Genomic DNA, 25,287 nt, shown 5'->3' on the forward strand with positions numbered 1-25,287 from the left:
AGCCGCCCCCTCCGAGAGTCCCTTTCGACCCCCCGGGGACCCCGGCTCTGCCCCTTCCCCGATGCCCTCCACCCCGGGGCTCGCGCGCCGCGCCCTTCGAAGAGGCCCTCGAATCCTGGGACCCCCGCCCGGCCCCGCCCCCTCCCCGCACGCGCTCGGCCCCGCCCCCTCCCCGCACGCGCTCGGCCCCGCCCCTCCCGCACGCGCTCGGCCCCGCCCCCTCCCCGCACGCGCTCGGCCCCGCCCCTCCCGCACGCGCTCGGCCCCGCCCCCGCGTGGTCCGCGCGGACGGACTCGCGCCGCACAGCGCTGCCCCCGCGCCCGCCTCTGCGGCTGCGCGCTGGCGGGGCCGAGGCCGAGGCGAGGGGGTCGCGCCGCGGGCCGGCGGAGCTGCTGTGGCGGCGGCGGCGGCGGGAGACAGAGGGAGCCCGGCGGCCGGGCAGACCCCCCCGAGGGAACGGAGGACGCGGTCATGTCTCGCTACACGAGGCCCCCTAACACCTCCCTGTTCGTCAGGAACGTCGCGGACGCCACCAGGTGAGCGGCGGCGGGTCCGCAGGTTGGCGCGCGGGGGAGGGGCGGGTAACGGCCGCGACGCGGCGCCCGGCGGGGCCAGCCCGCTCCTCGCCGCCGGCCGGCCCGGGGCTCGCCGTGGAGGAGCCTCTTCCGAGGCCGGCGGGAGTCCTCGGGCTGCCCGGGGCCTGGACGGGACCCGCGCCTCCGCCCTCCCGCCCGGCCTTCCGCCCCGGCGCGGCCCCGTCTCCGGGCCCCGCCGCCCTTGGCCGTTCCCCGCACCTGGGCGGCTGGCCGGTGCCTGTTCCTCGCCGAGAGAACAGGAGGCGCGCCGGCTGCCCCAGGCCGGGAGCCGCGGTCCCCGCCGCCTCCGCCCCTGAGAGTTCCTCGGGCGAGTGCCAGCGTCTCGCCCCTTTGTCGCTGGGCAGGGATAAAGCCGCGCATCTCCCCACCTAGCTGGGAAGGAGTTGGGGATGCTGAGAACGCGTTACGGAATGGTGCGTACTTTGGGCCTGACGACTGTAGTCAGTAGTCTGGTTTACTTACAGGTGGCGCTCGTTAATTTATTTGTTGCACAATCTTATACTGTATACAAAGGATAACTTGGGTGAATGAGGTTTATGTGTTTTCCCTTAAAGTTTGGAGTGCAGTGTAAACACCCATCATAATGGTTTGGATAGACTTCCCTGGTCGATTCTGTTGCATTCAGCCCACCCGCCCCCCTTGGGAGAATTCTGTCTGCATAGTTTCTAATGTTGACTTCTTAGAGCTGTGTCTTTCTCCCTCAGTAGGAGCCAGAGGGGATGGGGGGGGGGGATTAGTAGATATTTTCGTTTCACTTGGGCTTGCTTAATTTACTCCACAGCCCTCCCCCCCATCCCAGTCTTTATTGTTATGCAAGATTATTTTGTGGTACCGAAGGGAAAGCTGAAATTCAGTTTCAGTGACTTACCTGGGGCTTCACGGCTGGAAATATATTGGAGCCTTTGACTCCAGAGCCATCAAGAGTAATCATCATAATTTACTTTTGAGAAGTAAATTTTAAGTCTTTCTTAGAAACTCGATTTCTGCTAATAATATATATATGCATGTCACAACTATAGACTGAGAGTTAACATACTTTAACATTCTAAGTATGCCTGTGTTTACATGTCTTTGCTCAACTTGTTTATCAGCATATTAAATAGAAAGCAAGCAAAATTTATAATTTGGGTAAGGTTAAAAAAATTGCTGTGGTTAAACAGACCACTTGTATACTGAGTAAGATTGCAGTGCGCCAACAAAAAAAAAAGTAAGGTTTCCAATTCTAATGGCCACAGAGGCCAACCATGGTAATATGAATGAATGAGTGAAAGTGTCAGGTTAAAGCCCAATAGAATGGTGTGGACTGTCGCACATGGAAAAAAGAACATGTGCCATCTCAAGAGGACAGTGGCTGCTACCAGGCTTTAGCTATAACTGCTGTATGCTGTATAGACATTTGGACTTGTGGCCACATCGTTTTAATTTTCAAAAGAAGTCAAAAGCCTGTATTTTGTGTGTGTAAACTGTCAGTTTCAAACTGTTGGCAGTTTCTAAGTTGAATCATACAAAATTGCGGTTTTTGTAGTTTTAAAAGCTATAAAATATTGGCATTTCCATATTTCAGCACTTTTTGTTAAATGTTTATAAACATTGTGCAGGCCAAGTAATGCACACACACACATAGAAGGGAACTTCCTCAGCTTTTGGGCATCTATGAAAAACCTTTAGCTAACAACATACTTAATAATGAAACTGAATGCTTTCTTCCTAAGATCAGAACAAGACAAGGATGTCAACTCTTACAACCACTATTCAACATTTTATTGCAGGTCCTAACCAATGTAACAAGGCAAGAAAAATAAAAGACATAAAAATTATGAAGGTAAAAGTAAAACCTGTCCCTATTCTTAGGTGACATGTTTGTTTACATAAAGCTACAGTCACTAATAGTTTCCTTAAGTCACCAGAATATGAAGTAAATTTAGTGAAAATTCTATTTGTATATACTAACAGCAAACAACAAAAACTTTTAAAATTCCTTTTATCTTAGTATCAAGAAACATACTTAGGAATAAGTTTTGCAAAACCACTAAAAACCTTTGCATTGAAGATAACAACACATGGCCAAGAGCAATCAAAGACCAATATAAATTAATAAATATAGTGTGTGTTCTTAGATTAGAAGGTGAACTGTTATGTTATCAGTTCCATCCCAGTTGATTATATTATAGATTCAAGGCATTCCTGATCAAATGCTTTTTAAAAATAGGAACAAATTAATTCTAAAATATATTAATATGCAAAGGATCTGAAGAGCCAAAATAATTTTTTAAAAGGTCACTGAAGCTGGAAGGCTTATATTCCCTGGCTTAAAGATTTACTAAAAAGTTACAATAATCAAAACTTTGTTATTGGCCTAAGGATAGACGAATAGATCTATAGAACAGAAAGAGGGTCCATAAATAATCCACACATAGAGAGTCAATTGATTTTTGACAAAGGCACTAAAGCCTTTAGAAAAAAAAACTTTGCACCAAATGACGCTGTAACAAGTGGATATATATAGGGAAAAAAATGTACTTCAACCCCTGTCCCACATAATTTGAACTGGATCATTAATTGATATGTAAAAGATAAAATTGTAAAGCTTTTAGAAGAAAGCAAAGGAAGATATCTGTATGACTTAGGGATAGGCAGATTTATTATAAGACAAAATCATTACCTTAAAAGGGAATATTGAAAAATCAGGTTTCTCCAAAATTAAAATTTCTGTTCATTAAGAAAGTAAATAGGTGAGCCAGGGACTGGGAGGAAGTACTCAGAAAGCATATATCTCACAAAGGACTTTTTCTAGGAATAGTGATGAGCTTTTATAAGTCAACAATGAAAAGACAAATGTTATTATTAAAAATGGGCAAAAAGCTCCTACATGTTCAAGAGAAATACATGTGAATGTCCAATTAGCATGTGAAAAAGTGCTCAGCATCATTTGTACAATGCAAATGTACAAATTGAAATGCAAAAATTGCAGTACAAATTGAAACCACAGCAAGATTCCACTTAATACCCTCTTGAATGGCTAAAATTCAAAAGACTGACAATACAAAGTGCTGACAGAGATGGGCAGAACTGAAATGTACATGTTGTTGGTGGGAGTATAAAATGTTAACAACCATTTTGCAGAACTGTTTGGCCGTTTCATAGAAATTAAATGTATATACCCTCTTTAGCCCAGAAATTCTGACCCTAGAATAAATGACCCATAATCATGTTAAGATGTTGAACCTAACTGGTGTTTACAGAAATTAAAATTCAAATAATGAGATACCCATTCACTTTATATCCTTCAGCATGGCAGGGAGTGAGGAGTTGGATTCTTAGGCATTCTGATGCATGTCTTGAGGAGTATAAGTTGATTTGGCCATTTTGGAGAACATGTAGGAAAGCTGAAGATATGTATACTCTCCAGCCCATCAATTGCATGGCTAGTGGTACATCCCAGAAAACTATGCTAAGCACAATTTGCAGTTAAAAAAAGGAAGCATATTAAATGCTCACCCATAGAAGTATGTGTAAAATTGTGGTTTATCCATAACAATACCAATACAGAGTTAAAATGAATGAACTAGAGCACCAAGGAGAAATCTCAAGGGTGGAAAAGGCAAGGTGCAAAATTTTGCAGGTAATCTGGTATCATTTATAGGTGATCTGATACCATTTATATAGATTTGCAGTAGAAATACAAAGTTTTGTAGAGGAATGATGCACACCAGTGATGATTTCTGAGGGAGAAGAATATAGTATCTTCTTAAAAAATACTAAAAATTACAAGTATAGTAAGTATTAAAGCATAATAAATGTTGATGGATACATGGGTGTTTAATATCAAAATAGATCATACCAGAAATATGAAAATAAATGGAAAAAAAAAAAACAAAACAACAGCTAACAGCTAAGATGAAGAGGAGACTGAATAAGAGCCAGTTCTTTAGAGAAGGTTCATTCCCTCAGACTTCCGGGGTTCTAAGTCTCTATGACACATTGCTCTAGCCTCCTTTATATATCTAGTATCGTTTTCTGTCAGCCACTCACATTTGGTTGATGGAATTGGTTGCCTCTGAAGGTACTCATTTGAATTCTAGCTTTGCTGCTGGCTCTGTGTATCTTTGGGCAAGGTAACTCACTTTCAATCTCCTTGACTGGTAAATAGTAACAGTAATGTGTCCTTCACTCATTAATACAGCAGGTATATTCTGAGGCCTCCTATATGCCAAGCAACTATGTTAGGTACTGAGATATACTAGTGAAGACATCTGCTTTAGAAGTGATTCTCAACCCTGAGCCTCAGAATTGCTTATGAAACCCTTAAAAAATTAAACATAACTGGGGCTCACCATGGGAAGCACAAATTAGGTCAGGGATTAAAGGATCAGGCTGGAATGCCTGCTTCCATGACATCTCCTTTACAGATGATTCCAATATTCAGGAATGGTTGAGATTTTTTGCTCTGTAGTCTGTGTTTTATGGGAGCAGGAATTGTGTCTGTCTTGTTCTCCATCATATTCCTAGAGCCTGGTCCATAGTACATACTCAGTAAGTATTTGTTGAATGAATAAATGAAAGAAAAAGACATTGTCATTGTCCTCTAAATCTAAAGGTAACAGTCACTCAGGAAAGGCAGGCAGTTAAGCATGGTATAGTGAATATTAAAAATAAAATAATAAAAATAAAATGAAATTGTCATGATATCAACATAATATTGGCTACTTGGTTAGTGTTAGTTGAATCTTTATGTAATTCTTAAATTCATATCTCTAGCTTTAATCACTGACTTATAGTCTTGAGAAAAAATAAAATTGAATTTGAATAACCACAGTTTTCAGTTGCTCATAGAATAGAACTCTTATGGCTGTTTCACCATCACCTCAAATTTGGCATTTCTAAACGTGAAAGTTTCTTCTTTTGCCTCTCCTCAATCTTCAATCTAACTGTCTTTTCCAGTTATCTAATTTTTATCTTGGACACCGTCTTTCTTCCATTTGCCCAAGTTAGAAGCTTTGTGCTCATCTTTGGGCCCTTTTTTCTACGGAGTATGTTTTGAAATACTCCATAATTCCTCTAAGCCGTGTTTTGTGCTCATAGCTGGTTTTGAATCTCTATGAGCTCCAAGAGGCAGTAGGATATAGTCATTAGGAAGCCAGACTAGTGTCAGATTGTGGGAGTTTGCTTCCAGCTCTGTCTCTTTCTGACTCGGTGACGTTAGGTGACTTCATCTGTCTGTACCCTCATCTGTAAACAACATTTGTAAAGATCTGTTATGGGAATTAAGTGGTCTTAAGGTGAACAGTGGCTGGTATATAAATGCATTATAACTGTCAGGTTTTAATGCTCCGTGTTCTGTCTCTCCAGTTAAGTTGTAACTCCTGAAGAGAAATATTATGCTTTGTGTTTCCTTGGTGTCCCCTCTTTAGTATCTATGACAGCAGAAAGCATGTAAGTGACTCAAAAATACTTGCCAGATTTGGGGCTCTGGTAGTTTTTTTTCTTTATGTTTACTAATAAAGCATCGATTTTTCTTTTAAAGCCTGAGAAGTAACTTTAGGACTTCTTTAGAATCATTTCTATCTGAAAACATTTAACATAAATATGAAATTATAGTGAGACAAATGAATGTGTTCTTAATGAATAGTTAATAGTACTTTGTATTTTGACAGTTGAAAAGTCTTGTAATAGGAGTAACTTTCAAAAGTGCATATGCTCTATAGAAAATAAATAACCAACAAGGACCTACTGTATATAGCACAGGGAACTGTACTCAATATTTTATAATAACCTATAAGGGAAAAGAATTTGAAAAGGAATATGTAGAAAATATATAAAAACTATATCACTATGCTGTACACTTGAAGCTAACACAATATTGTAAATCAACTATGCTTCAGTAAAAAAGCAAAAAAATTAAGTGAATGTGCTGGATCAGTATCCCAAACCTGACTAAACATAAAAGCCACTTAGAGTGCTTATTAAAATACAGACTTCCAGACCTCTTGAATCAGAATCTCCAGAACTTAGAACTGAGAATTTGTTGTTTTATTTTTCCTTTCTTTTCTAAACCCTGGGTGATTCCTATGAGAGACAATTTTAGATAATTCTAGTCCAGAAAATATACTTTCTGCTGAAGGTTTCAACTCAATTTCTGTAGGCAAAATATTTAAATCCAGCTATTCATATTTCTTTACCTTATTTCTAAAATACTTCAGGCCTGAGGACTTGCGCCGTGAGTTTGGTCGATATGGCCCTATAGTAGACGTTTACATTCCACTTGACTTCTACACCCGCCGCCCAAGAGGATTTGCTTATGTTCAATATCCTTTATTTTACTGTGTGCATGTGCATAGACTACATACATGTGCATATACATGTATGTTTACACACACATACTCAGGAGCATATTTTATGAAATAATATGGCCTAATTAAATGTGTTTATTTCTTTATCTCAGAAAATCTAAAGCAGTCCACAGTAGCTGGCAAGCGCCCCTCAGTTTGAACCAACCTGTTAGCTAGAATCCAAGCATAAACCGAGCAGGCAAGACAAAAGGCACCTAAAGCTCAAGCGTCAAGGAGTAAAGAGGGAGGGTGGACACAGATGTAAAGACTTGGAAGAGGGGAAGTCCTTACCAAGCAAAGCACGGAGCCAACACCAGGTTGAGACTTCGGCTTTCCTATTTACTCAGAGTTCCAGGATCAAAGCCAAGTCTGATTTTGTTGGTTCTGCGTCTCTTATAAAGTCCATCTTGCAAGCCCTAAAGAATAAAGGTCAAGGTTCAAGACCAAGTGACACTGAGGTAATTGCCTAAGTCTCATTTGTATTGCATTACTTAAGCTTTTTCTGTTTTCTGTTTTTAAAAAGTTAAACCAGTGACAACCTCCTGAAATACAGCTAGTTGGTTTATATAGTTTGTTTCCATTTTAGTTAGGTTTATTATATAATTTACATAGATAAAGGAATTCAGTGGGATATATAATTCCAGATGTTAACAGATTGTTTATTTCTTTTATAATTATATCCGAAGCAATAAAAACATAAAGGTATTTTACAGCAGTAGGTTCAAAGTCAAATATGATCACTTTGAAAGGACAAAATCAGTTTTGAATATATGTTTTAGCTCACTTATATGTGTGCACTTTTGTTTATAAGTAATTTCTCCTAAATTAATTTAAAAAGCCTTTTAATGAAAGAGTAATTTTAATTTCAGAATGAAGGCTTCTGTGTACTGATTTTTACCTGAAATACTGAAAAACCTGGTAAATCTTTTATCTAAGAGAAGGGAGAGAGTCCTGCCTAAATGTTTTATTTGATAATACTAGCTGGTATTGAACTTATTCTCACGTTTCAAATTACATTCATTCTACAGCTTTTAATGTATACATTAAAAATACAGTTAGAGATTTGTTTCTGTTCATTTTCAGACTCACTCTTAAGAATCATAATGGGGCATTTGATAGCGATATTTTTTCTGATTCTTCAATTATGTTAGAGATATGACCTTAAAAACTTGAGCTTGTTTTTCCTAATAATTTCATGCCACCTGTAAATTATTTTTAAAAAATAATGTTTTTGATATCTGATGTTCAAAGTGTCCTTAACAGCTAGTCATATTTGAAGATGTTCGTGATGCTGAAGACGCGCTTTATAACCTCAATAGAAAGTGGGTATGTGGCCGTCAGATTGAAATACAGTTTGCACAAGGTGATCGCAAAAGTAAGTGTGACTTAATAGCATATTTTGCTTTTTTAGCAGGATGAGTTTCAGCAATGACAGATTTTTTAATTTAAAATTATTTCAGAATATAATGCTATTTGAGTGGCTTATTTATTGAATGATTGTTTATTGAGGTTTTCAGGTAATGAATTATAAATCTTGAACTTCATATTCTAGCACCAGGGCAGATGAAATCAAAAGAACGTCACCCTTGTTCTCCAAGTGATCATAGGAGATCAAGAAGCCCTAGCCAAAGAAGAACCCGAAGTAGAAGTTCCTCATGGGGAAGAAATAGGCGACGGTCGGATAGCCTTAAAGAGTGAGTACAAAATAAAGGGGGATTGAAAACTTAATTTTATGCTGTTTCCAGAAAACATTTTAAAGAATTTTCAAAAACAGGACACCAGAATCATTTTACTTAATATACATAAAGAATCAACTTTTTTAGAAGGATATGCTCCTCTCAATTTATAATGTATTGTTATTTTAACTTGGGTTTGTTAGATACCTTCCAGTGTGTTCATTTTATGCCTGACTTAAGTTTAACCTTTTTAATAGATAATATATACTGAGGAAAAAAGCAAAAATTTAAAGATGTCTACTTGACAATAAAATGAGGATTTTAAATAAAATTTTTTTAAATGAACCCCCAAATTAAGAATCTGAGGCCTGATAATTAAAAACTCATATGAAAAAAATGTAATCATTTGTGAAAGGAAGTTGATCAAAATGTGAATCAGTGTATTTGTAGAAAGCAAATTATTTCAAGAATAAATTCCAAGTATGGTAGCATTGTAGGAAGAAAATATAAAAGTAGTAGATTTTTCAGAGGAAGATATTTACAAGTTGTCTGTTTTTCCTGCTAGAATTTAGTTTCTGTTAGAATAATAGGAAATTGCAGTGGAAATTACTTGGTGATGTTGTTTTAGTCATAACTGAAATTGTATTAGCATGCCTAAATTCTACCACTTAACTGTTTTTCTCTTGAATTTTAATGCTGTAATTTTTTTTTTATAGGCATATAGAATTTTAAGGGGAATTCTGTCCTTAAAGATTGATCAGCATTTATGCTAGTATCCTTTTTCTATGAGTAATAAAGAGTTGACTCTCCTGGGGCTTCCCTCACAATCCAGTGGTTAAGTCTTCAGGCTTCTACTGCAGGGGACTTATCTTGGGTTTGATCTCTGGTTGGGGAACTAAGATCCCAGATGCCACATGGCGCAGTTAGTGATAAGAAAAGAAAGAGTTGGCTCTCCTGGGCCACATACAGTATATCTAAGCTGTCCAGTGACAACATAACCTCAAATCAGAGCTGATCTGCAGAGCTGCTCAGTTCCACTCCACTCCCTCTGTTCCTCAACTCCCAGGAGCCCATACAAGGAAGAGCCCAACATCGAGTGTGTGTACCTGAGCTAGACAGTCTTTTCCCCAAGTACCTAGTTCTAAAAACAAGACTGTAAAGTGGCCTGGCTCCAGTCCCTCCAGCCAAGTGGAAAGAAAAGACAGGAAGAGAGAAATATCTGAGAATCCTGATTACTAGAAAATGTGGCCTATTCAGAGCCCTAGAATCTTAACATGTCAGATCAGTCCTTCACCTTGGGTTTGAAACAAATGTTTTGATTTTGGCATATTCTTAGGGAGGCATGCAAGTAAGAGGAAGCCTTGAGTTCCTTTTATAAGCCAGGAGAACCCAGGTCAGGATTGAGCCATCTCCAAGGTGGATGAAGAAATATTTAGGAACAGTTATGTTTTGGTCTGGAATTTGATTCTTTTTATCATACTTGAGCTTAAGAGTATAAACCTCCTGTGAATCTGTGGAGAGTAATCCATTTTGTTCCATGGCTAAAGGAAAGCCATTTTACTACTGATTGATTATCTGAGATTTTGACACCAATATACTCAAACACAAGTTACATTTATAGAACCTAAAATGTGGTGAGAACAAATTAAGAAATTTTATATGCCAGGTGTGTAGCAAAATCACACCAGTACCACTGGTATTGCTTCTGACTTCATAAAGGACATGAGTCATATGAATGATATTCAGCATTTCACATTACTATAAGTTAATGGTTTATATACAAAAAAATCAAACTAGATATAATATTGTACCTAAAGCAGTACTGTCCTAACTTACTAAATGATAACCAGTGGTCTTGGTGAAAAAGAGTAAAAGAAAAGGAGAAAATTGTCCATGTGATTGATTAAAAATATAAGCTGTTTCCAAATGCATTAGAGCCTTAATCAACCAACTTTTCTCCTGATTGATCTAGAGAAGTGAATATTCACAGCATATTCTGCCTTCTAGTGGCAGTAAAGTATACTACTTGTCTGGAGAAAAGTAAACAAAAAAAGACTGTCAGTTTCCAATCATTGTGGAGTATCAGGAATAGAAAGAGCCACATTTTCTTGTAAGACAGTACAGTTCTGCTTTGTTCTGGTTACAGTTCTGCATTGTTCTAAAGGTTAAGACTGTTGCTTAACCTCTCCGACCTCAGTGGTTTTTGTTGGTAGTTACACTGTTTGTTGTTCAGCGACTCACTCCTGTCAGACTCTTCACGACCCCACGGACTGCAGCACGCCAGGGTTCCCCGTCCTTCCCTGTCACCTGGAGTTTGCTCAGACTCATGTCCATTGAGTTGATGCCATCCAACCATCTCATCCTGTCACCCCTTCTCCTGCCCTCACTCCTTCCCAGCGTCAGGGTCTTTTCCAGTGAGTCAGCTCTTTGCATCAGGTGGCCAGAGTATCAGAGCTTCAGCATCAGTCCTTCCAGTGAATATTCAGGAATGATTTCCTTTAGGATGGACTGGTTGGATCACCTTGCTGTCGAAGGGACTTTCGGGAGTCTTTTCCAGCACTGCAACTGGAAAGCATCAGTTCTTTGGCACTCAGCTTTCTTTATGGTCCAGTTCTCACATCTGTACATTACTACTGGAAAACCACATAGCCTTGACTATACAGACCTTTGGTACCAAAGTGATGTCTCTGCTTTTTAATATGCTGTCTAGGTTTGTCATAGCTTTTCTTCCAAGGAGCAAGTATCTTTTAATTTCCATGACTGTGGTCACCATCTGCGGTGATTTTGGAGCCCGGGAAGATAAAGTCTGTCACTGTTTCCATTGTTTCCCTACTATTTGCCATGAAGTGATGGGACCGGATACCATGATCTTCCTTTTTTGACTGTTGAGTTTTAAGCCAGCTTTTTTACTCTCCTCTTTCATCTTCATCAAGAGGCTCTTTCCAGTTCACTTTTTGCCATCACAGTGCTATCATCTGCGTATCTGAGGTTATTGATATTTCTCCTGGCAATCTTGATTCCAGCTTGTGCTTCATCCAGCCTGGCATTTCGCATGATGTACTCTGCATATGAATCAAATAAGTAGAGTGACAGTATACAGCCTTGATGTACTCTTTTCCCAGTTTTGAACCAGTCCATTGTTCCATGTCTTGTTCTGACTGTTGCTTCTTGACCTGCATATGGTTTTCTCAGGAGGCAGGTAAAGTGATCCGGTATTCCTATCTCTCGAAGAATTTTCCACAGTTTGTTGTGATCTACACAGTCAAAGGCTTTAGGGTAGTCAATGAAGCAGAAGTAGATGTTTTTTGAAGTTCCCTTGCTTTTCCTATAATCCAATGGATGTTGGCAATTTGATCTCTGGTTCCTCTGCCTTTTCTAAATTCAGCCTGTACATCTGGAAGTTGCACTGTTGACCCCTGGCTTAAAGGATTTTGAGCATTACCTTGCTAGCATGTGCAGTGAGTGCAATTGTTTGGTAGTTTGAACATTCTTTGGCATTGCACTTCTTTGGAATTGGAATGAAAACTGACCTTTTCTAATCATTTGGCCACTGCTGAGTTTTCCAAATTTGCTGGCCTATTGAGTGCAGCACTTTAACAGCATCATCTTTTAGGATTTGAAACAGCTCAGCTGGAATTCCATCACCTCCATTAGCTTTATTCGTAGTGATGCTTCCTAAGGCCACTTGACTTCACACTCCAGGATGTCTGGCTCTAGGTGAGTGATCACACCATAGTGGTTATCCGGGGCATTAGGATCTTTTTTGTATAGTTCTTCTGTGTATTCTTGTCACCTCTTAATATCTTCTACTTCTGTTAGGTCCATACCATTTCTGTCCTTTATTGTGCCCATCTTTGCATGAAATGTTCCCTTGGTATCTCTGATTTTCTTGAAGAGATCTCTAGTCTTTTCCATTTTGTTGTTTTCCTCTGTTTCTTTGCATTGTTCACTCAGATGTTCAGTCTTTCAGCTGCTGTTTTTTGCTAACCTCTTGGAGTCTTACATATGCAACGTAGATGGTAGCCAGTGACTTGAGGAAAATTTATAGGCAGAGTTTAGGTTGGGATGGGGTGGTTTGTCTGCATTTTCCTCATCTCTGGGATTTTTGTCTGTTAAGTCTTAGCCATTTTGATGGCCCTGAATTCTAATCTCTGTCTCTTCAGCTTAGTCCAGTAGCTATTTTCTAGTTGGGCTTAATTCTCCCATTTTGGCTTTTGGAAAACGGTCTCAGGAAAAGAGACCGTTTGTAACACTTGGTAGCCCTTACCTTTGTAACCTCATGGCTTGTAACCCTTTAGCTTCTGCTTTTGATGGTTATTTTCCAATGCCTTTTAACAGTTGTTTTGTAAGTGTTGTCTAACCTTTTAATATAGCTTTTTTTTAATGGGAAGATTGGTCTAGAACAAGCTGCTCTGTCATGGCAAGGTTCAGAAGTCCTCCATCTAGGTTTTTGTTTTTATTAACATTATTTAATATTCTTTAAATATTTTCTTTTTATCTTTTTTTCCCTTTCAGATTTTCTTACCTCTTAGGATTATGTAACCCAGACTAAATATGCAAAATATATTTTTCAGAACTGACTCATAAAAGATACCCAGGAAAGTCAAAATCTTTTGGTCAAATATTACAAACTTGTACATATTTTTGAACCAAAAGCACGCATAATAAAATTAGAATTTTTTTCTCCAACAAAAGTGCAACCAATGTTATGTAAAGTATATAAGTTTCTGAAAGTGTTGTTTCCTAACCTATTAACTGTTTCTGTACGAAATATATCCTCTGACGTTATGGATGTTTGCAGGTCTCGACACAGGCGATTTTCTTACAGCCAGTCTAAATCTCGCTCCAAATCATTACCCAGGCGGTCTACCTCAGCACGGCAGTCAAGAACTCCAAGAAGGAATTCTGGTTCTAGAGAACGGTCAAGGTCCAAGTCCTTGCAGAAAAGGTCCAAGTCAATAGGAAAATCACAGTCAAGCTCACCTCAGAAGCAGACTAGCTCAGGAACAAAATCAAGATCACATGGAAGACATTCTGACTCCATAGCAAGATCCCCATGTAAATCTCCCAAAGCGTATACTAATTCTGAAACAAAAGCACAGGCAGCGAAACACTCCCACTTTGGGTCACATCCCAGGTCGCGGAGCTGCCGCCATAAAAACAGCTGGTGAGCAGCGACAGAAGAGTGCGCCGTGGTTTTAATACAGGCATTAAACTTCCCATTGTGTTGAATAAAAATTATTGAAGGCTTACAGAAAATGTGAGTTGATATTAGTTACTTTGGGCATGTATAGAAATAAAGGCTCTCTCACTTGGGTTAATGAAGATTTGGTCTCAGTGTAAGGGCCCACACCACAAATGTGATGTGAGTGGTGTCCCATTTTATGGAGCCTTTTTTGCTTACATCGTGGCAGAAGAGTACTTTTTAGAGGAAATGTATAAAGTGGAACTAAATTAGAAAATTTGATTTGGATATTAAGTATTAACAGTAAGTAAAATATTTTTTACTTTATAAAGCACTTTCATTAAAAGTAATGATGACTGTATAATTGCATAAGGCAAACTTAAGACTGTTTGACACTGTATGTCTCCTTTGTGTTTTCTCTTTAAACTTGGGCCAATTCCTGATGGTATTAGTTCTGTATCATAAAATACTGACATTTCTAAAAGTAGAGTTTATGTAGAGATCAAGCATTCAAAAGAAATTCTTTCCTAAGCTCAAAAAAAGGTTCCTGAGTGGAACAGTATAGATAAATTGATATTAAGTTGTATCTGTATCATGTTCATTCCTGTCAGAAATATCAAAACATTTTAGAAATACTGCATTTTGAACGGTTTGAGACTGCTATAAAAATGTGCAACACTCATAGTCCAAAAATATTCATATCAAGCCTTATACATATGAAGATGGTACATTTTGTATAAAATCACCTTTTATACCGTTAATTCTACATACCTACTTTTCATCTGTTACTTAGTGGTTTCTTTTTAGAGCTTTTGTTCAAGACTTTAAATGGTATAGAATAAGTTTTGTTTATTTTTGAAAATGTTTAGTACCTTGTATTAAACTCAAGACTGCATTCTCAGAAAACAGCTTCGCAGTACTGGGATTTACACTACACTGCCCTTCATTTTTTAAAGCCAAATAGCTTTATTGATATTCTTTTGTAGTTGTTAAAACAGAATTTCTTTAAAAATGTGTTTGTAGTTTACGTTTTTCAGAGGGTTTGGTAGTATTTGTGATAAAATGGTTTTGCATATGGTTATTATAGGGGATATATTTATAGAGCTTTACTGTGTACCTTGTTGAATTATATTGAAATTAAAAGTTCTCAGCCCATATAGTTAATATTTGTATCTAGAATGCTTAAGAAAAAAAATCTGTCTTATATTTTTAGCTTATAGGAGCCAGTGTTTCTTCTGTTTGTTTTGAATACAAATTCCTTTTTTTTTTTTTTTTTTTGCATTTTACATCCTGTGTGTAAGAAATAGCTTTACAAAATAATTTATATGCTGGTGGTAATTGGATAAGTACCATAAATTCGTGCATTCTGTACTTTCTGAATAGATTTTCTCTATTTAATCATAGCAAGATTTATTTCAAAACTACAGCTCTTTGAAGTGTTCAGATGTAATAAAATTTAGTTATAAAATTATGTGGCACTACTGAAAATTGAAAGGATAGTCTGAAGAAAGAGCAAGACAAACAGTAATTTTTTGTATTTTCTAAATAAATGTTTTGGTTTATGTACACATGTATGTAGTTATTGTGGATACTACGAATGATTATAGTGTCTACATTTAATCATATTTTAGTAAAAAGTTAAAAAGGCCGTGTTTCTGAACATGCTTAACCCTTCGATTTACTCTGATTTGGTTGTCCATTGTGATTGCTAGACTGCTTATGAGGGTACTGTTTGGCGTGATGGAAAAACTGGAATGATAATAGCTTAAACTTCATGGTTATTTACTATGTGCTTGGCAGTGCTCTGTGAAGTTTTACATTACTCACTCATCACAAGAGCTTTGTAAGGGCAATACCACTGCAGATCAGGTAAGTGAGATGAAGAGAGCTTCAGTGACATGCCCAAACAAGGCCACACAACGGACTTTGTAGCCGGGCGGTGGCTGGGCTCCATACTGCCCTCCCCAATCACCACGCTTGTCTTTGTGGAAGACGAGTCTTTGACAGATACATGCTAAACTAAGATAATATTTAGAGGAAAAGGAGATAATAGAATTAGGAAAAGAAACGATTATAGACTTCAGTGAAACTGGGTTCTGTGAGTAGAAATTGATTAACAATTGTGCTGATACCTTGGAAAATTGTATTCTGGGTACATCTGTTCTAGGATTCACTTCTGCTATAGAATTGTTTCTTGGGCCTTTTAAGAGAGGATACTTAGGGTAAGATTGTTAAATAAAGCAAATGTATTGCCCATCTGTGATCATTTCCTTTAAAGATAGTATATTTATTTAGGTACTTGCCCACTTTAAATATAGGGGCATTTCCTACCTCCATTTGTTCAGGATTCATAGAGGATCAGCTATGTCAGAGAAGGTAAAGATGGCCACTTTGATTGCTTGTTTTCTTTCTCTTATAAGTAATACACATAATTACTGTATAGCAGCCGGTATTTCGCAGCTGCAGACAGATAATGGGGAAACACGCTAAAATTCTTTATCAGGAGTCTAGGATTTAATCTTGTGCCACTGGGCTGTTTATCTTTAAATGTAAAATATTAACTAATTTTAGGACTTTATGTGTTATCTGAGATAAATATATATTACTTGAGGTACTACTATTCTAAGACATGCTCTTCTATTATAAATATATTCGAGTATCTCTTTATTCCAGTTCCATTGCATGAGGCAAAATCAGAGTTTAAAAGAAGAAACATTTAGAAATACTTTTACAGTTCTTCTAAAGAAAAGTGAAAGTTGCTTAGTCATGTCCAACTCTTTGCAACCCTAGAATTCTCCAGGCCAGAATGCCGGAGTGGGTAGCCTTTCCCTCCTCCAGAGGATCTTCCCAACCCAGGGATCGAACCCAGGTCTCCCGCATTGCAGGTGGATTCACCAGCTGAGCCACGAGGGAAAGCCAAGAATCCTGAAGTGGGTAGCCTATCCCTTCTCCAGCAAATCTTCCCAACCCAGGAATCAAACCAGGGTCTCCTGCATTGCAGGTGCATTCTTTACCAACTGAGCTTTTCAGGGTAGCCCATAATTCTAAACTACATTAAAATTGTAATTTCCTACTTAGAGTTAAAAATTAAATTTGTTTTCCAAACAGGGTGGCCAAGTATCTGGGGTACTTGTATAACATTGCTACTTATGCAGAGGATCTTAATCCAGGTCATGAAACCAAAGCTTCAGATCCAGCACCTGTAGGTCTTAAAACAAATCCGTGATTCCTAGTAGTTTAAAAACCAGTGGTTCAGTGATACATCCAGATATTAGTCTCAAAACTCATATATTCAGTTAGAAAACATTTAAGCATTAAGATTATGAACTTAGCATCTGAATCACTCCCTTGATGAAAATAGAATATTTAGGATCATAGCATTTGCTCCAGCATTGGTCTTCCAGGTCAGTTTAGGCCCTCTGCAAAATTTGTATCTTGTACAAGATGCTCTTAAATCAAGCAAATAACCAAGCTTGTGCATCCCAGACCAGGCCCCATTGCCTCACATAAACAGCCTTAGGGGAGTAAGCACTTCTTGCTTGACTGTGCTTCCCTGAATCCCTCCCGGCCCCACCCCCCACTTAGAGCACATTCCTGATGCTCTGATCGCATCCCAGGAACTCAGTAGACTGGGACAGCCCACAAAGAAGGTGGGTGGACTATAAAGGAGTCATGAAGTAACTGGGAATTTAAAATACACCTAGGCTACTATACCCCAGGAATAATCCCCCCACAAAACATGGTATAATGTTTTAATTATATTTGGGGGAAAGGTTATATGATTACTCTTAATTGAAGCTTATGTTCTAGGGATATACCACAATTTTGAATATATGAAAAGTATCAACTTGTGGAAGTAGATGTTCAAGGGGGTTGATGGTTACCATTTTTAAATGTATTATACAATTTTAAGCATGTTTGGTTCACACAACTCAAAACACCATATTAAACCTACCTCTTAAAGTCTACTTAGTTTATAAACTAGTATTTAAATAGGCTATAAATTAAAATCAAGAATATCTTAATGGTGTGTCAGGTTTCAGGTTCTTTCTGGATAGAAGATTTAAAGGGTCAGTCTCCAAATAAAAGAATATCTAGCCAGTAATCAGTGCTTTTGCTAGAAGTGGATCGACCACATGTTTATTACTGTTCCATCTTATGTATTGCAGCTTGTGTAGGATGAGTAGTTTCTCAGAAAAAGTATCACTGAAACAAGCAAAGTTACAGCTTCCCGAATCCTAAGAACTATATGCTTTTTAGAAATGGATGTAGATTGAGGAAACCCAGGATTCTTTGCTATGAGCAGCTGTTTCCTAAAGAAACTACACTAAGTTTTCTTAGCGTACTCCTGATAAGTAGTCTTAACATGCTGTTACATTGACTTATTTCAACAGAAATCTCAATATAAAACAGTCTTCCAGGCTCAAGTGATAGCCTGTTTCAGTAGTAAGAAGAAAAATGAATGATTTTTTTTGTGAGGCAAAACTAAAAACCATTCCTATTTGTGAGGCAGCATCTGCTTTGTTGCAATACTTTACACCTTGAGGAAAAGTACTCTGATGTAAGCTGTATAATTGGTTGAATGTTTCAGGGCATTTTTACATTTTAAAAATGATGAGTGTGTTACTTAAATTTATTTTAACACTGAAACATAATTTCATAAGAACCTTAAGGAAAAGTATTTACATTGATCACTGTCAGTAAACCATAAAACTTTGGCCTTAAAAATGTTCAATGTAGCTGAATTAGAAATACTCAGGCTCTAGGTTTGTTACGATATTCATTATAATTTTTAATGTGTATATTAAGTTAACCATTTTTGGTATTGTTTTATACTTTATAATTCATCCCCTAGTCTTGTCATATAATCTGTGTGGGTTTTTTTTTTTTAATGCCACTTAAAAGCATGGATAATAAAATTTTATTCTACAGTATCTCATACATGAAAAGCACTTGTATGAGGTTCTCTTAGCTGGTTGTCAGTAGTCAAGTATAACTAATACTCAAAGAGGTTTCGGTGACCACACTTTTGTCCATCACCTGTTATCTACTTTTGACTAAAATGTGTGGTTTTACATGAATATCTATCATGGAAAGTGGAACTACACTTGAAGAATAAATTTAAACGCTTTTAACTTTTCATTAGTTCCACGGATGTTAATTCAGCATTAAAGATTTTAAAGAGTAGGAGCCAGAGAGTTGCACGCTGCTCTGTCCATCTACTTTCTGGTCACCTCGGTGCTAACCAGCCCTCTAGCCATCCCCTTTCTTCTCCTTTGGGCATCTCAGACAAACAGGTATTTCCTCACACTGCTTGAAGTGCAGGTTATCCCATTGTAGATCATTCTTTAGCTTTCCTCGCAAACCATGGGCAGTGATGATAAATGCCCAGCAGAATCTCTGCAGTCTCCACCTACCTCCTCCTCCAACTTTAGTTCCAAGCTTTAAAATTTATTTCAGCATTAACATTAGATAACAATTGTCACATTTCCCCAATAAGCCAGTGCTTAAGTACATGATCATTCCTATAATTTTTCAGGTATTTACAATGACTTCGGTATTTCAGTCATTGACTAGATTGTGTTATTTTAGAAGTTATGAGCAACTAAGAGGCCTAGTTGAAAGTGCAAAGAAAAAGCATCCAGTTTACAGCCTCAAAAGATTGACTGTTTAGTGCTTTATATTTAATGTAGATGAATTTTTGGAATTGTTGGCAAATACTCAATTTGTGTATAATGTAGGAGTAATGCGGTTTAATCGCTAAATCGACCCATGAACTGTGCCTACCAGGCTCCTCTGTCCATGGGATTTCCCAGGCAAGAATACTGGAGTGCATTGCCATTTTCTTCTCCAGGGGATGTCCTCGAACCAGAGATCAAATCCAGGTCTCCTGCATTGTAGGCGGATTCTTTCCTGACTGAGCCACCAGGGAAGCTACTAGGATATTCATTATAATTTTTAACGTGTATAAGCAGCCTTCATTTCCCCCAATTCTGTTAACATTTTGTTGTAGAGCTCTTTAGTAAGGTAATCTTAAAATGAATACCCATATACTCATTAATTATGTAGAGTCTACAGTTGAACAGTAATGTTTGCTTTATCACATCCTTTCCTCAGTTATTTTGATTTTTAACAGTAAGTTTTTGAAAATTGGAATGTTCATAAGTGGGCTTTTCCAGTTAGCAAAAGAGTGATCAAAAAATCTTGATTATCTTTTATAAACATAATCCTGTTTTCTTAGTTTTAAAATGCAGGGTGTAGTTTCAAAGGTCAGATGATTTACAGTAACCTAAGAAACACACAAATGGTTAGAGACTGGACTGAGCGCATTGACTAGGACCCTTGGAAGGCTGGCTGGAAAGGGAAGTCTAGCCTTTGATAGTCCTTTTGTTCTATTAATGTGAGAGCCTTAAGTCTGGTCACTTTAAGGGTAATTTCAACGTTGAAAGGGACTGTTGACAGCCCTCATTTTACAGCAAGAAGATCTCCCAAATTGTAGATCTCTCCCAAGATTTTGATAGGAAGAGCCAAAGGCCTCTGGCTCCGTACTGCCAAGCAGAGTGAAATAAAGATCTTACTGTTTGAAGGCAATTTGAGTTCAATGAAATCAAACACTTCCCTGTCAGAAATAACCAAAAAGTCACCAGAATGTGTTCATCCTGCCTCTTCTCAAGATTGTAGACTGGTTTGTAATTCGGCTTTGACAACTAATCAGGTTAATTTCTAATCTTAGAACAAAAGAACTATCTGTAATGATTTAGGACTAGCTTGAAGGATCCCATGGACAGAGGAGCCTGGCAGGCTACAGTTCAAAGGGTCACAAAGACTTAGACACAACTCAGCACACGGCACATGTATAAATGGGGCTTCCCTTGTGGCTTAGCTGATAAAGAATCTGCCTGCAATTCGGGAGACCTGGGTTTGATCCCTGCGTTGGGAACATCCCCTGGAGAAGGGAAAGGCTACCCACTCCAGTGTTCTGGCCTAGAGAATTCCGTGGACTGTGTAGTTCTTGGGGTCACAAAGAGTCGGACGCGACTGACCTGCTTTCACTTCCACTTTATCTGGTGGCTCAGTGGTACAGAGTCTGCTTGCCAAGCAGGAGATGTGGGTTCAATTCCTGGGTTGGGAAGATTCCCCCCGGGGAAGGAAATGGCAATCCACTCCAGTATTCTTGCCTGAGAAATACCATGGATAGAAAAACCTGGTGGGCTACAGTCCATGGGGTTCCAAAGAGTCCCAACACGACTTAATGACTAAACAACAACAAACTACTTTAGAAAATGAATTCTAAGACCTTGACAGTGAACCCTTAGTAAATGTAACACGTATAAATCTTAAATTGTAATTCACAAGTTTAGTTTTGGCAAATACAATTCTTGGGTGTTGGGAATATTACTGATACTTCTTAGCATATTCAATTTAGAACTCCCAAGAAAATTGCAAAGGATATGAAAAGTAATCTGAAAACTGTCAGAGTAAAACATCTAATCCAAGAGATTTAAAGAAAAAGTTTAATTCAAGCATAAAATAGATTATACCTAACTCTTAAAACTTCATCCATCCCATACCTTCAGAGAATCCTAAAATTATCAAGAAAGTTTCCTTCAAAGATTAATTTTTTATGAGTGTTTAAAAAAAGCTGTCTATAAAATGTACTCTGAAATTCCCTTTCAGATACAAAAACAAGTGAGCTCCTGAATTACACATAGTGTGTGCTTACAACAATTCATTTCATAACAGACATACTGTTTCCCTATTTGGAAACTTTTGAAAGATTTATGGATTCAGGAGAGGAATAAAGTACACAAAAACAATTTGGAGGAGTTACCTCAGGGCTAGTAGAGCAGGCTTGTGATTTCTACATGTTTTCATTCAGCAGTGCCATGTTTTCATTCAGCAGTGCCCTTCAAAATTATATAGAGGAAGATGATGAGACTGTCAGCCTTTCATACCCACGTGTAAGAACATCTGCTTGACTCCCTCAGCCTGAAGCGGGTATCCGCTGCCTAGAGGGCATGGGAGTCCGGGGCTTCCACCGTCCGATAAAGAAAAACATATTTAGCAATAAAATGGGATGGTCATTAGAAAGGGTAAGATTTACAAAAAACTGTAGTATTATAAAAGATCAGTTTTACCCAGTTTGAAATTCAGAAAAGGGAAAGAAACTGTTCCTCCTTTTCAGCTACCGGCCCCCTGCTGTCGGTTTTGAATCCAGAATTTAGTATTGAACCATTACTAACAGACTTTTACAGGTCAGTAGTAACTAACCATCATTTAATACTGTTTCAGAGGAAATACTTTAAACCATTTACTATCATAGATGAAGTCTGGAGTCTATAGGAGGCAGAAAGGGTGAGGTCAGGAGTACTGGTAAAGGTGCTAACCTAAGGAGGGGAAAAAGAGAAAATACAGGAAGACAATACTTGTTTCATATTCATGTTGTAATTAGTGTTTTTGTGCCGTTACCACGGCTGTGCCTCTTGGCCTGGCCTGACCTTACTTGCTGTGTATTTCCACTTGGATAGCCTACACACATCTCAAAGTTCAACATGCAAATCGAAATTTCCTTCCTCTACAATTCAGCCCCTTCCAGAGTTCCTTAATTGCTGGCTTTATCTTCCTAATGGCTCAATTTTAAATTAAATCTTTTTCTTTTGCTTCAGTTTCTCGATTCTGAATTCTGCCTCCAAAACATCTCCCAAACAAGTCCATGCCTCTGCATAACCTCTGATAATGTCCTTTAGGTTTTTTTTAAAACTACTGAATCTCAAGTGGCTTTCGTGTTCAAGCTTTCCCTTTCCAAACTATACTCCACTTTTTATATTTTCTTTTAGAATCTTATTACCTTGTTCATAAACCTCTGATGACTGTCATGCTTATAAAGTTGAAACTCTTAATTAAACATGGAATTTAAAGCCCCTCATGTTATTACCCCAATACACCATTCAAGACTGAATCTTCTGACTCTGCACTTCTCAAGCTACTGGGTAGTCCACATCTTTTCATAGAAGACTGCTAAAACTTTTGCCTCTGACAGTTACTCAGCTTTTTTTTGCATGTCATATACTATTTTAAGGCCCCACGCAATGCTGCTTCCAGAGTCTGATTCCCGAGGAGATGATCCCTACTCACTATAGTGACCACCTGCTGGAAGACATAGTGACTTGACTTGTTTTCACCTCCTCTAAAGACATTCGGTAGGGTGCAGGGTGAAGGGAACGCAGCTTGGCCATTTCTTCCTCACCCACCTATGCTGTTAACTTTTAGTTTTGCCAGTTATCCTTGTACAGTTGACCCCTGAGCAACTCAGGTTGGGTGCAGTTGAAGGAGACATGCATATAAATTATAGTCTGACTGTTATCTGTGATTCCTCCATACCCAAGGTTCCACATCCTGGGATTCAGCCAACTGCAGATCATGAAGTATTTAATGTTTTAAAGATACGTGTGTAAAGTGGACCTGCTCAGTTTGAACCTATGTTGTCCAAGAGTTAGCTATCTCTTGAACATACTTCACACTTAATTCCCCTCACTCCAAAGAGTAGACATGCTGCTCAAAAATGACACAAAACAGGTATTTCAAACAAAGAGGGCAGTAGTGGTTGAAGTTTTTATCCAAGACAAGGACTCTCTATTAGTTTCACTGTTAGGATTTTTATTATACCAAGAATGTGCATATGCACATAAATGAGCCATCTGATGGAATCGTAGATTTGGGAGACTTCAGAACTCACGTAGGCCAATTAGTGGTAATATTTACAACATACTATTTTAAAAAGCTAAACTTGGTGACTTAACAATTGGGGGAATTTTTAACTATGGGCTTCACTCCTAAAATGAATTTCCCATCTGTAAGGAAGACATCTACATTTATGTGAGCGGGAACGAAGACTCATACAAAAATGCCACTATCACACAGAAGTCCTTTCTAGAACTGATTGCTTAATGGAGAAAGTGTCTGTTGCTCAGCCATGTTCGCCTGCACCCCCATGGGCTGTAGCCCATCAGACTGCTCTGTGCATGGGATTTCCCAGGCAAGAGTACTGGGTAGGTTGCCATTATCTCCTCCAGGGGATCTTCCAAACTCAGGGATTGAATCCTGGTCTCTCGCACTGCAGGCAGATTCTTTACCATCTGGGCTACCACAGGAGATCAGGGAAAGGGTCAGTCGCTCAGTCGTATCCCGTTCCGGCCCTGTGGACTCAACTCAAAATTAACCCACCGCCTCAATCACAAAACCAGCTTCCCCCATGAAATACTTGCCTTGCATTTTTTGGTAATCTCAAACAACTGAATATTCATGTTTCTCCCCAGCACTGCTTCTGGAGGAACCAGGAATAAATAGGGCAGAGGTTGGTGGCTTTGAGCTATGACAGGCCTATTCCTCCCCAGTGAAATGCTTTTGAGAACATGCTGGGAGCTGAGGCATCAGAGGGGTCTAGTTTATCCACCACACTCACAGTTCCTCCTAATCCTCATTTCCCTGTCAGGTGGATGCCCACCATGCCCCGCGTACCAGGTCCATGCTGGGCCCTGGTGCTGAGGGGCAGAAGCACTGGGATGGGCCTGCGTTTGGTTCCTTCTCCACACCGAAAGTTGAGTCAGGGCTTTTAATGAAGGCAGGTGAAGACAGAACAAATACTATGGGTTTTTAGCTAGTTTAAAAACCACACACACACACAAGACGACGTACTAGGCAAAAGAAATACAAGTGGTTTTAAGTACAGCATAACTGGATCCCATTCATTTCCCACATTTGTACTAGTTTTATAATTTGTGAAGGAACGGGGTATAGTAATGCCTAGAAACCTGAAAGCCAGTTAAGAGTGAAATGTAAATTACTTGATAATACATTCAGATCTTCAAATTTGTAAACTACCCTCAAGTTTGAATTTTAACTTAAAAACCACCTTTAGTTTGAAAAGAATGGCTCCCATCAATCTTTTAATTATATTGTAATTTGGTCTTTTATTACTTTTTCCTTTCTCATTCTGCAAGGACACGAATTACTTAGCACCAAGATTAATGCAAATAAAAGCAGCTTTCTATATTGTCACTGCATCAGTGGTATGAACTGAATAAACTCAGTATCAAATTGTACAAATTTACCTAAAGACACTTCAGTATAAGATTCTAAGTCACATGTGTGTTTTGCAGGGGAAGTGCCACTGCATAGAACAATTTTTTTCCACTCACACCTTTTACCCCTTTGCAATTTTAAACTAGGCCATTAGTTAAAATTTAGGTCTGTAGCAGAAAACTGCAGTGTACTTTATACCCCCACAAAACAAATTACAGGAACATTGGGAGGAAATGTTTCAAGAAACTCCAATAGGGGAAAAATAATTGCTGAATAATTAGGCTGCACTAGGGTCTGAATTTTTATGTTGAAACCCAGCCCCCAAGGTGATAGTAATAGGAGGTAGAGACTTTGCAAGTGATTAGGAGGGCAGGAACCCTCATGAATGGGATTCATGTCCTTATAAAAGGGGGCCCAA

At 38.8% G+C, this 25,287-nt stretch overlaps 1 protein-coding gene across 4 annotated transcripts; it reads left to right on the forward strand.

Annotated features, from left to right (window-relative positions):
* Positions 1-267: 267 nt before the first annotated feature.
* On the forward strand, positions 268-15,435 carry SRSF12 (serine and arginine rich splicing factor 12). 4 transcript variants are annotated; one of them, XM_043889796.1, is made up of 5 exons: positions 268-537; positions 6,798-6,904; positions 8,200-8,301; positions 8,479-8,620; positions 13,404-15,435. In XM_043889796.1, the coding sequence occupies exons 1-5, from the start codon at positions 473-475 to the stop codon at positions 13,771-13,773; spliced, it is 786 nt and encodes a 261-aa protein (XP_043745731.1). In that variant the 5' UTR covers positions 268-472; the 3' UTR covers positions 13,774-15,435. The 4 variants fall into 4 exon arrangements, with proteins under 4 accessions (XP_043745731.1, XP_043745732.1, XP_043745733.1 ...); XM_043889797.1 differs by lacking the exon at positions 6,798-6,904 and adding an exon at positions 7,274-7,384 and having other exon boundaries at positions 269-537; positions 8,178-8,301; XM_043889798.1 differs by lacking the exon at positions 6,798-6,904 and having other exon boundaries at positions 269-537; positions 8,190-8,301.
* Positions 15,436-25,287: the final 9,852 nt, after the last annotated feature.

Source organism: Cervus elaphus, chromosome 28 (genome assembly GCF_910594005.1).
Source record: "Cervus elaphus chromosome 28, mCerEla1.1, whole genome shotgun sequence".
Classification (NCBI taxonomy): Eukaryota; Metazoa; Chordata; class Mammalia; order Artiodactyla; family Cervidae; genus Cervus; species Cervus elaphus.